General features: G+C 44.2%; 1 protein-coding gene and 1 long non-coding RNA gene across 8 annotated transcripts in view; one reads left to right on the top strand and one right to left on the bottom strand.

Moving 5' to 3' along the window:
• Positions 1-12058, top strand: part of LOC117867864 — a 132053-nt gene that overhangs the window by 36891 nt on the left and 83104 nt on the right. The gene's annotated exons all lie outside the window — the stretch shown is intronic.
• CFAP74 (cilia and flagella associated protein 74) overlaps positions 9459-12058 on the bottom strand; it is a 113731-nt gene continuing 111131 nt past the window's right edge. For all 7 annotated transcript variants that reach the window (XM_034753236.1, XM_034753238.1, XM_034753241.1 and 4 more), the window contains 2 exons: positions 11702-11836; positions 9459-10252 (listed from right to left, as the gene is read on the bottom strand). In XM_034753236.1, the coding sequence (XP_034609127.1) occupies positions 10154-10252; positions 11702-11836 (234 nt within the window). In that variant the 3' untranslated portion in view covers positions 9459-10153. The remainder of the gene's footprint in view (positions 10253-11701; positions 11837-12058) is intronic.

Genomic DNA, 12058 nt, shown 5'->3' with positions numbered 1-12058 from the left:
AAAAAGAAGAACAGGAGTACTTGTGGCACCTTAGAGACTAACAAATTTATTAGAGCATAAGCTTTCGTGGACTACAGCCCACTTCTTCGGATGCATATAGAATTCTATGCATCCGAAGAAGTGGGCTGTAGTCCACGAAAGCTTATGCTCTAATAAATTTGTTAGTCTAAGGTGCCACAAGTACTCCTGTTCTTCTTTTTAAGGTGCCACAAGTACTCCTGTTCTTTCTACCAAACATAGGCGCAGACTCCAGCCCTAGAGCACCCATGGGAAAAAAATAGTGGGTGCTCAGCACCCACTGGCTGGCAGCCCCACAAATCAGCTCCTACTCCTCCCTTCCAGTGCCTCCCGCCCGCTGCAGATCAGCTGTTCAGCAGTGTGAAGGAGGCACTGGGGGGAGGAGCAGGAGTAGGAAGAGACGGGGGAGGGGGTGGAACAGGGCGGGAAGAGGCAGGGCAGGGCTTGGGGGAAGGGAGGGAGTGGAGGCAGGGTCTGGGGCAGAGCAGGGGTCGAGCACCCCCTGGGAACTGAGTAAGTTAGTGCCTGTTACCAAAATCTTAAACACCCTGGATAGCTGCCTGTCTTTTAATATTTCCCCCCTCATCCTTGTTCTGCTCATCATTTCTGTTACCAACTGGTAAGAGATCAGGAAATGCATGCCAGTTTTATATCCCATTTCGCTGCAAGTTCAGATAAGGCCCCAGCATCTGCACTATAGCATCCTTGATCACTTGTCTGTTCAGACAAGTGTCTCACCCCCAATTCTCTTATCAACCCTCTCGGTAATATCTTTGGCCTTTGACCATCATCGTTATCTCTTTATCTCAGCCCATTTCAGATGGAAACAGCTAGCCACTCACAGGGCCAAATTCTGTAGTAGTGTAAATGGGTGCTGGTCCGTTGGCTTCAGTGGAGTTTCACTGATTTACCCCAGCAGAGAATTTAGCAATATGTGTCTAACCAAAACTTCTCTCCACTCATCTTACTCAGGTGTGTTTTGTGGATAGCTGAATTAATGTACTTATGTGCTTGGGGAAAAAGCTCATCTCACAAAGCCCAACTCTCTGGGTCACAGCCAGGGCCGGCTCCAGTGTTTCTCCCGCCCCAAGCTGCGGAGGGGAAAAAACAGTGATTGGCGGCACTTCGGTGGCAGCTCAACCGTGCCACTTCATTCTTCTGCCGAATTGCCACTTCGTGCCGCCCCTTTCCGTTGTCCGCCCCAAGCACCTGCTTGCTGCGCTGGTGCCTGGAGCCAGCCCTGGTCACAGCTCACCTCTTATTGCTTGTCTGATTCTTTGTTTGCTATAGTTTGTTGAGCTAATGTTTAGTTACAACTGAGATTTAGTTTTAGGAAACATTATACCAGTGACATGCTGAATGGAGGATGCCGGTTAAAATTTTGCCGCCAAACTGAAAGGAAGGTTGGGGCAGGTTCCTTGCCTCTGATGGACTCCTCTCTACCTCGCCCTCCACGCCTGGATCCTAATAAATCCCTTCTGCTAGAAAGAGCTTATCCCTAAGGCTCATAACGTTTCTTCTGAAGAGGAAATATTTGCCTTTGGAATAGGGACATAGCAAGTGTCCTATTGAATCACACCCTTGGCCCGTCTCCTTCAGTGTGCTGTTTTCAAAGTGGTCAGCCCCATATATTTGAGGCATGTGGAAATAGAGTCCACGCTGAAGTGCTCTTTGAGCACAACCAGAGAAGGAAGCAGGACTCAATTGGTGAACATACTTCAAAATCCTAAATGACAATGTACCATTTTGCATTAAGGAGCTAATCCAGCATCCACTGACGTAAAAGGAGGTCTTTTTAATTGATGTCAGCTAGTGTTAGATCAGACCTTAAATGTCATGTAATTTCAAAACAATTTCCTGTGGAAGATATCATGAGTTCATCTGCCCTGGCCACTGGCCAAATCCCCATTTCAAACCACGCAAGTCAGGTACTCTGCGTTCTAGTGATGATGTAGTATTTTTCAAGAACCACCCATTTCCAGGTAGATGTACTTGAACAGAAGTCTGTTCATCATCTGGGTGCCGCCTCTTTCTCTGGGTGTGCTCAGAGAGCATTTTAATGCTGGCTGCTTCTCTGCAGTCATGTGCAGCCCTCTGGTACATGGAGACATCACAGACTAATTGAGATCATTTTTATGAGAGCCCCACGTTAGCAGCATGCTGCTGACTACAGCTGTGTAGAGGAAGAAAATCCTTGAATCTTGGATTTGTTTCCTTGCAGAGGGATCATACAAGCTCATTAGAAATGGGTGTGTGACAGGTTCCCCCGGGGGTGCCACATGGAACTGGGGTACCACTGAACCAGCCTGACTCACCAGCCTGGGCTCCCTTTACACTGTAGTGCTGTGACAGGCCCTTAAGCCCCCTCCAGACACATTCAGGTAGGGACATACCCAGCTGCAGCTACGCACAGATGCTGAGATCAGCTCTGCATGGGAAGGCTCAGCTAAGGCACCTCCCAGTTCCTAAGGCACGCACTCCCCTCCAGAGTGTAAACCCAAAATTATACCGTCTTGCGCTGCACGGAGAACTGTACAGCGTAAGCTCATGGCATTCACCCCCTACCTCAATGTGGAGGAAAATATGCAACAGCTTTTTGCCCCCCAGTTATGATGTCCACACACCTGGTTTTAGACAAAACAAAAACAAGTTTATTAACTAAAAAAAGATGGATTTTTAAGGGATTGTGATAGCAAACAGATCAAAGCAGAGTACCTAGTAAATTAATAAATAAATGCAAACTGAGCTTAATATACTAGATAGGTAGGACATGAATTAGCAAATTAGCAAGTGATAAACAGGCTGGCAGATTCTTAAGGCACAAGCTGCCTTGGTTTTGCAGCTTGGCTTTCCCAGATTTTCATACACGGGCTAGCAATCCCTTAGCCTGGGACTATCACTTCCCCCCCGTTCAGTCTTTATTCCTCAGGTGTTTCCAGGTGTGGTGTAGGGAGAGTGAGGTTCCCCCATGATATCATTTTCCCCCTTTTATATCTTCTTCCCACATGTTGGAAAGCTCTCTTGCTGTGACCTGGGTCAAACAGTTCCCATTGTGCAGTGCTATTTCGGAGAGGTTTCTATTGTACACAGTTCCTGGGGTAATCCTTGTGCTTGTGTGCATTTCCTCAAAAAGCCATTAACATTGTTTGGCCTTTTTACTGTTGTACCTGAAAGAACCCTTGTGGGTGTTTTTCAACCTCACGACATGTTTCAGTAACACGTACATAGCCAAACTTCACATACGACGATAGCACATACAATCCAATGAGATGGAGATATCCCATCTCCTAGAACTGGAAGGGACCTTGAAAGGTCATCAAGTCCAGCCCCCTGCCTTCACTAGCAGGACCAAGTACTGATTTTGCCCCAGATCCCCAAGTGGTCCCCTCAAGGATTGAACTCACAACCCTGGGTTTAGCAGGCCAATGCTCAAACCACTGAGCTATCCCTCCCCCCCCCATAGACAGATGTTAATGTCTAGCAGATCAAGACTTCTAAAATACCACCTCACGAGGCATACTTTGTACAAAACATATCCTAATTACATGACGGTGAATATTGGGGTGCCAGGGTGTCACAAGGTGGATCTTAAGTTTGCTTCTCCGACTACTGCTGAGTTTTAGGCTAAAGGTTGATAACTTGTGCTGTATCCAAAGAAGTTGAAACAGGCTCATTGTTACCTGTCTGTCCTGATATGCTTGTTTGCATGTCAGTAACCAGAATCCATTCACAAGGCTATTTCACAGCAGTACTAAGAGTCTGAGCTCTGGAGAGGTTGGAGGTTTGACTTGTATTTGCATGGAGTTCTTGTTCTGTAGGATTGATAAGTCAGAAATGTGAAAGGCGTTTACCATTTCTGCTCTTAGAACCTTCATCGTTTGTTCTTCGGCAAATGCAATAATCTATAAATGGTGTGGCCGTAAGCCATTCTCAGTATTGACCCAGGGCCAGCTCTACATTATAGGCAGGGCAGATGGTTGACAGGGCAAGAAGTATTTTAGTGACTGATTGTTCAAGTGAGTAATCGTGAGGAGTTGATGCTTTTTCCTTTTGCTTAGGAAGAAAAAGCCCAGGGGCAGGGCCCTATCCATAATTTGTCATAGTAAAACTCCAGACACCGAAACACCTTTGGGGTAGACAGACCATAAAACCTAGTAATTATAGCAAATCCAGGATTTATGGTTCTTCTCACACGCATGCACAGCCACACACCTGTTCTAGTAAAGCCAAAGGCAGCATTTCCATTGTCTCTTGAGGCAAATAAAGACCAGCTGAGCTTGGTTTTTTTGCTGCCTTCAGAGTCCACAAAGCTAGAGAAGATCCATCTCTCATACAGTCCACCCACCCAGATGATGTATTGGACATTAAATTGACCTTCCCAGCTTTAAAGTTTGTGGCCTTGGCAGAAAGCAAAATTGTCTCCTACAGGAGAAACATTGATCTGAACAGAAGGTTAGTCTCACTGCTTGTTGACAATTTTCCAGTGGAACTTTTCTCTGTTGGGAAAATGCTGTTTCACTGAAATCAAAATGTTTCACAGGAGCGTGTTGATTTCAATGAAATTTTGCTTTGGAAAAAAAATTGAAATGATTTCATTTTTACATTTGAAAATAATTTTTCATTTCAAAATGTTTATTATATAATTATAACATAAAAAGGTCAAGATCTGAATGAAGTGTTTCAATTTCTTCACAATGGAACATATGATTGACCCAAAATGAATGTTCTTTTTAAAAAAAAATGTGGGAAATTTTGGAATTTTTTGGTTTTGTTGTGATTTGGAACAAAACCAGACTTTGAAATCATGGAAATTTCCTGTGAAATGGAAATTCCAGTTCCTGCACAGCTAGAGCTAAGTAGACTATTGCTCTTTGAGCCATTTCACTCTGCATCTCGCCAAGGGCCTGCAATATAAACACTGCAAAGATTGCTTTATTAGTACCCAGTTGTGCAAAGTGCTATGGAACCTCAGCTGCCAGTGAGGTCCCCAGCAGGATCAGACCCTCATGTCTCAAGCACTAATCAATTCTCTACACTCTCTGTCATTCTCCCTGGAAGATGCTCCCGTATCCTCTTTCACCCTAGCCTTTCAAATCCGCACTACAGGGCCTGATTCTGATTTCACTTATGCTGATGTAACTTGAAGTCAAGGGGTTACTCTAAGTTATACCAGCCTAAGTGAGGTCAGAGTCAGGCCCCCACTGATATAATCTAGATGCATTGTAATAATGCATTTGGATTGCACTACGATATGGGTCCTGTGTAACCTACACAGAGTGTAACATATAGTTATCTGCCATTTGCATAAATAGATGGTAAATCAGCTGTGCAGAATGCTGCGGTCTAATTAGTTTTTTACAGCATTGTACTATTGCACCTCCATTGGTGGGCCATTATCACCCTGAAGAGCTGGCCTCAGCAGAGAGATTGGAATGTTTTGCCAGCTGAGTGAGCTCACTGACTGGCCAACACAGATAAATAATAATAATCGGACTTTCCCCGTGATTGACGGTTCTGTACAACATTCCTGGATAACCTCAGCTGGTGTTTGTGAAATGTCGGGATCCTCTGACAAAGGCACTAGAGAAGCACTAAGTACCGCAGGGGTCACTACTGAAGTATCAATGCTTAGGCTATGGCTATGTCTACACCACAGAGCCTATGTCAGCACTGCCCCCTAAATAAGCGCAGTGTGTGCTGACAGGAGTTTTTCTGCTGGTATAGGAGTAGCACCTCCCCAACAACACCAGCTAGGTCAGCAGAAGCACTGTTCTGTTGCATATTTATGTCTACACTGGGGGCTACGTCAGCTAGGGCTGTGGTGTCTTCACATCCCTGACCAACAGAGCGACACCGGTATAAGTATTAAGTGAAGACCAGGCTGCACAGTGCTGTGCTGTTGCCTAAACTAAGACCTGGCATAGACTTAAAAATTAGATCAACCTAGCTATGTCACTCAGGGCTGTGATAAATTGCACGTTCTGGGCCTGGTCTGTGTTAAAAAGTTAGGTTGACTCAGCTACATCGCTCGGGTGTGAAAAATCCATATCCCTGAACAACGTAGTTAAGCCAAAAAAAGAAGAACAGGAGTACTTGTGGCACCTTAGAGACTAACAAATTTATTGTATAGTCCACGAAAGCTTATGCTCTAATAAATTTGTTAGTCTCTAAGGTGCCACAAGTACTCCTGTTCTTCTTTTTGCGGATACAGACTAACACGGCTGCTACTCTGAAACCTGTAGTTAAGCCAGTTCTTCCATCAACCTAACCTACCACCTCTGGGGGAGGTGGGTTAACTACATCGATGGAAAACCCCCTTCCGTCGATGTAGGAAGAGTCTGCCCTCCGGCACTCCAGCAGCACAGTTAGTGTACACATACCTAATTATAGAATATATCGTAGTAAATGAAAATCCTGTCACACGGCTTGTAAACTTTTAGGCAGCAACTGTCTCTTTATTCCTTGTGTTTGTACAGCACGTAGCAAAGTGGGGCTCTGATCCCCAATCAGAGCCTCTAGGCACTGCAAATACAAACAACACAGAGCATTTTTCCTTTTATGGGGAACCCTGTAGTGGTATCGTGCAATCAAAAATACTTTATAAGGAGATATCTCGTCGGCGGGTGGGATCGAACCGGGGACCTCTGAACAGACCAGTTGGCTGTTAGCTAAGGCTGTAGAGCAGACTCGTTTTTTTCTCTCTCTCTCTGTCTGTCTCTCTTTCGGTCTCCGTGCCACTAGACGGGACACACCACCACACCCAGGAGGTGTGTGGGTTACATGTGCACTCAGTTCCCACTGACCGGAGCTGAGGACATGCAGCCACTGATGTGACTGGAAAGGGAGAGGTTCCTTCTCTCACATTAACAGTCTGCACTCTAGTCGGTCAATATGTTCCTGTGTCAACAGGTCTGTGTATGTTTGGAGTATGACTGAAGGGAACATTTGTGTTTTGGGTGTTTAAGATCTGCTCTGTTCTCTCTGGTTGTGTTTCCACAACACTATCAGTGTCTTTACTGTGCAGTAGGTCTTGGAATCCTGAAACGATAAGTTAATATCTGTGAAAACTCTGCAGATCCAGTTTAAGCTACAGAGACAGTCTCTGGATAGAATTAGTATACAAGCTATGAGTTTTTATTTATTTATTTTTAAATGTCACTTCTCGGATTGTTCATTTCCTGATCCTCTGTCATGTTGGCAAAATAATTTTGGGGATTAAATCCAGGATTAGCCAAATAATCATCTACTGAGATCACAGCATAAGCATTGTGGGAATTTGGATTGGGGAGGTGGTGTCTGTGAATCAGAGGTGAGACTGAAGTAGGGTAGAAATTTATCTCCCTCTATACGTGAAATAGTTGAAAGAGATGTGTCCGAATATATGTAGAAATTCGGGGTCAGATTCTTAGCTGGTATAAATCACCCCAGTTCCACTGAAGTCCATGAAATACATCAGCAAAGGATTGAGACCAATATTCTACCCTATATAGGCTTATGTCCTGCTCGTTATTCTAGTATCTGAGCATCTTCCATTAGTACTTAAAGCAACCTAACATATATGTCATGTGCTTGCTCTTTCATCCTCTCCCCATGGGGGAGAAGTGTATGCACTGGAGTGTTTTGTTTGGGATTTTAAAAAAAAATATATATATACATATATTCCTACATGTTAGAGAAGGCAGGTCAAAGAAATGCACCTGTCCTTTAGCGTGGAAAGAGGTGAGATTTGTGATGGTCTTTAGTTCCTGTGGGAGTTCATTCCAGAGTCTGGGACCTGCCCCTGAGAAGTACGCTGTAGATAAGTCTGCTAATTATTTTGATGGTCTTTCCTGCTAAAGATGCCCTTATCATAACCTAGATGCAGAGAGAGAGTGGGGGTTCTCCAAGCATGAACTGTTCCCTAATAGACTTACTACTATTTTAAATATTAGAAATTAGTCCCCTTGTAAGACTTCAGAACCCCAGCCCCCTCACAAGTTACCTCTTTAGAAAATATTCCTATTATTAGGTCTCTCTATACCAGCTGTAGTTCTGCACCCCACCTGGAGTGAAATCCAAAATCATGAAACAAGCAAGTCATCATGGGAAGCAATAAAAAGGAAGCTGTTCTTTCTAACTGAGAATATACCTTAGCAACATGAATAAGTAATGGGAGACAACAGCACTAAGTGACAGCTAAATGGCAGAATCCAAGTCATGTAGTCAATAGATGTATGGTGTCTGGATGCAACACATGCATGTTTCATGGGTATCACATGTAAATATGAGGTCCTAGTTAATTTCTAACTTCTGAACATAATAAACAACATCCTTGTATCTGCGCTTGTTACTTCCTTTCTGAGCTAGAAGGGATCACATAGGCCTCATTTAAATGAACTGGCAAAAGATACTGTCAAGTGTCTACCTCCACCTGGTGAAGTTCTATAACTAGCACACCACACTCAGTGTTAGGCCATGTTTTATGTGTTGCATAACCAGGGCTATTGACACGCTCCAGCTGATGCTCACTAATGGCAGCGGAAGAGGACAGGCTGTGCCGCAGGGGAGGAGGAGGTGAGCCATCTAAATAGACTGATGGTGTTTATTACAGACCAAGATGATCCCAGCCCTTTAAAATACCTCCTGGGCTGCAGCGTGAGTTCCATTGCATAACACTGGGTTCTTGACTTAAAGAGGAAAATAAGACTCCCTTACTGCGGGACCAGAAGAGTCTTAAAGGGCCAGGACTATAGTTAGACTTTTAATCGTGGCTCTTCTTCCTCTTTCTGTTCTGGGTATGTCTCCTTTATGCTCACCTGTGCTGCTGAACATACCAGGTGTAGCACTTCCTATCCCAGAGTCCAATGAAAAGTTAATGGATGGTCTGTAATACAGAAGGTACAGCAGAAAACCAGCAGCAAAATGGTTAATGTGAAATAAAATTGGGGCAAATGACAAAAAGCCCTGAGGAAAAGGGGCAGTGGATACTGCCCCACCCCGGTGTCTTGGGGAGTGTGTGTGGGAGGTACAGGGTCACCCGTGAAGAGAGGTTCTGTGTCTCCTGGCTTCCTTATGCTCGCCTTGGTTCCCCTGTCAACCCTGGCTTTCTCTGCAATGGTTGCTGGCGCCAAGTCCCATTGAAGCAGAGCTCCCTTCTACATGCAGATCAACCTAGCTCCTTGGTAATGAGGAGAAATCAACACTTTTATAAGCCCAAGTCCAAGGGAACATGAATGTATAATATGAAATTACCTGAGTGGATCTAAGACGGGGGTCCAAGTAATCAGATCCTGTGATGCAGTCAATAGCACGGGGCAGAGATCCCTCTCTTTCTGATTGTACAGAACAGCAAGGAGTTTAAACTGTACCATGGGAACTGATTTCCACTGGATTGGGAGCAGAGGGAAAGATTTCTATGGAAGGTTTAATTCCAGTCTTAGAGAAGGAAAAAGTCTTGTGTGTTCATTGCTTGTTTTGTATATTTATTAAAACTATTACCAAAAACATAGGATCAGCTGGAAAAATATGTTTACAAACGTACACACACTGACAGGAAAACACCCCCACATGAAGGCCCAGCTTTATAAAAGTATTTAGGGGTTGCTACATTCATCGTTGCAATGCCTAAGTCTCATTTCCCAAAGGGATTTAAGTATGTCGGAGCCAAAATTGCATTAACAATGGATGGGATTTAGACTTTTAAGTGCCTAAATTCCTTTTGAAAATGAGTTTAGGCTCCTAATCAGTTAGGCACTGCAATGCTGAGCACAGCAATGCCTTATGTCTTTAAAAGTCTGGGTCTGAGCTGACACTGGAGTTCCGGGCAGTTGTAGATGCATGGTATCTCTCCGGATTTGGCCCATAACTAGGATAATACACTATCAGCCATCTTTTCTGTGTTCACAAGGTCTCTTCTACACACTCTACAAAGCAGTTCTTTGAAGAAATTCAGCTTGAAAGCCATCATTCTTAGAGTTCATACAAAAGCAGAAATGTTTCTGCAGCAATCACATCTTTGCATGTACAAACTAAAATGATCTCTGAAGTCTCTTGCTCAAGCTCCTTACATTCTGAGATCTAATAATGAGTTACCAGCCTGAGCAATCCTCAGTGATTCTTCGCAAGGTTTAGCTTGGATTCTTCACTTGGTGGGAGTTCATGTGCACACAACTCTGGCTATGAAGAGGACTTTGTAAGATTCTTTAATGTCTCCTTTTAAGGTGAGTACAGCTGCCACCATCAAAGGGTGATCCGGCTACAAACAAAGAATATGTAAATATAAGCAGTCCTCTTCATCTGGCACCTAGAGCCAAAAGTCTGATCAGATTTTGTAAATTATGCCTTTTAATATTTTGAAGTTATCAGATGTGCCACTTATGGGTATAGAGAATCTCTCTTAATAACTGCGCTAGCCTAATGAAAGCTAGGAATAACAGGGTACTCCTTCCTTAGTGGGAGGCATGACATCATCCGGTTACAGCCATGACAGCGAGCTGGGTGTGGCTGTGGCATACTGTGCTGTACTGTGGGTTTGGGAAGGAAATGGAGATCCTTCATCCATGAGTTGTGTAAGAGCCAGCTCTGGTCACCAGGAAGCCCTGAGTCAATATCAAGGCCTCATACCATGATCCCTAGTTCCTTTTGCACAGAATGACAGCAGCCTTCTAATTTTGGAAAATGCTAGTCATGCTGCCACCCCCACAGGGATCCCTGTGGACAGAGGGAGACTGAGAGAAGGAATAAGAAACACGTGAAGATGAGGCATGGAGGAAAATCTGTTTGTAGGGACAGTGTTGTGAACATATACCAAGACCCTGTAGAAGGAACCAAGGCAAACCCTGGTACCTATGGTGGGTCACAAAACAGACTCAAATAAGTCGTGAGCGCCACAAGAATTAACGGGCTTTCTTTGTAGTAAGGGAGATTTAGATTAGATAAGACCAAAAAAATTGCTAACTCTGAGGATAATTAAGCACTAGTATCTAGGGAGGTTGTAGAGTCACCGTCATTGAAGGATTTTAAGAATAGGTTGGACAAACACCCGTCAGCGATGGCCCAGGTATACTTGGTCCTGCCTCGGCATGGGGGGATGGGCGAGATGGCCTCTTGAGGTCCCTTCCAGCTCTGTATTTCTATGATTCCATGAAAGAGACAGGAATCCAGGGCTACCACAGCCTGGGTACTGCAGCATCATGTGTTGTAAATGTCTGTGCTTTCATATGATCGGGGCAACAGAAAATCTTTTCTGTGTTGAAATCTAGTGGGAGAGAGCTTATCAAATGACTGCCCCCTAAGCAATCTGAGCAAAGCAGTGACTTTAATTTAATACTAATAAACTTTTGGCTGAAAGGTGCTATGGAAGTGTAAAGATCTTAATGCCTCATAAGGTATGCATGATTATGCCCTTCATTCTCATCTCATAGATGGATCAACTGAGGCACAGAAGTTATGTAGCAAGCTCCCAAGGTGACCCAGCCAGTCCCTGGCTTCTGTTTTCTAACTACTAGACCCTTTGTCCTGTTTTCATGCAAATCAGACACTAAGTTTAGCAGGTCTATGGTTATAACTTCTGTCCAAAGTGAGCTGCACTGATGATGACTCAAAGACTTGCTTCTGAGCTGATCCTGAAAGCTAGTGAGACTGTGCTCTGTTCCCTCCAGTCTACAATCATTTCAACAAACATGCTTTGGAAATATTAACGTACATCAAAGTCAGCAGGTGGCACCCAAGAAACACTGATGCATTTGATTTGACCACGATCAACTGTTCCTTTAACAGGCTCAATGGTAAATCCCTTCTGCTGCAGGACTGGTAGGCTATCCAAACTGAACTCGACGTTCTGCAGTAACGACAAGCACAGTTAGTAAAGTAGAACACATGCTGTTAGTTACAGCCAGCTCAGCTTCTGAGTACAAAAGGCCTTTGCTTACAGGCTACATCACCCTAACCTATAGAACTGTGCCTCCCACCTGCCAAACCTCTTGTGCTTTTGCTCCTGAGACATGAAAACAAGCAGTGAATTTAATGTGCTTGGTTGTCATGAAACACACTCTGGCTAAAA

Source organism: Trachemys scripta, chromosome 19, assembly GCF_013100865.1.
Source record: "Trachemys scripta elegans isolate TJP31775 chromosome 19, CAS_Tse_1.0, whole genome shotgun sequence".
Classification (NCBI taxonomy): domain Eukaryota; kingdom Metazoa; phylum Chordata; order Testudines; family Emydidae; genus Trachemys; species Trachemys scripta.
This window is presented reverse-complemented; position numbering and strand designations above follow the sequence as displayed.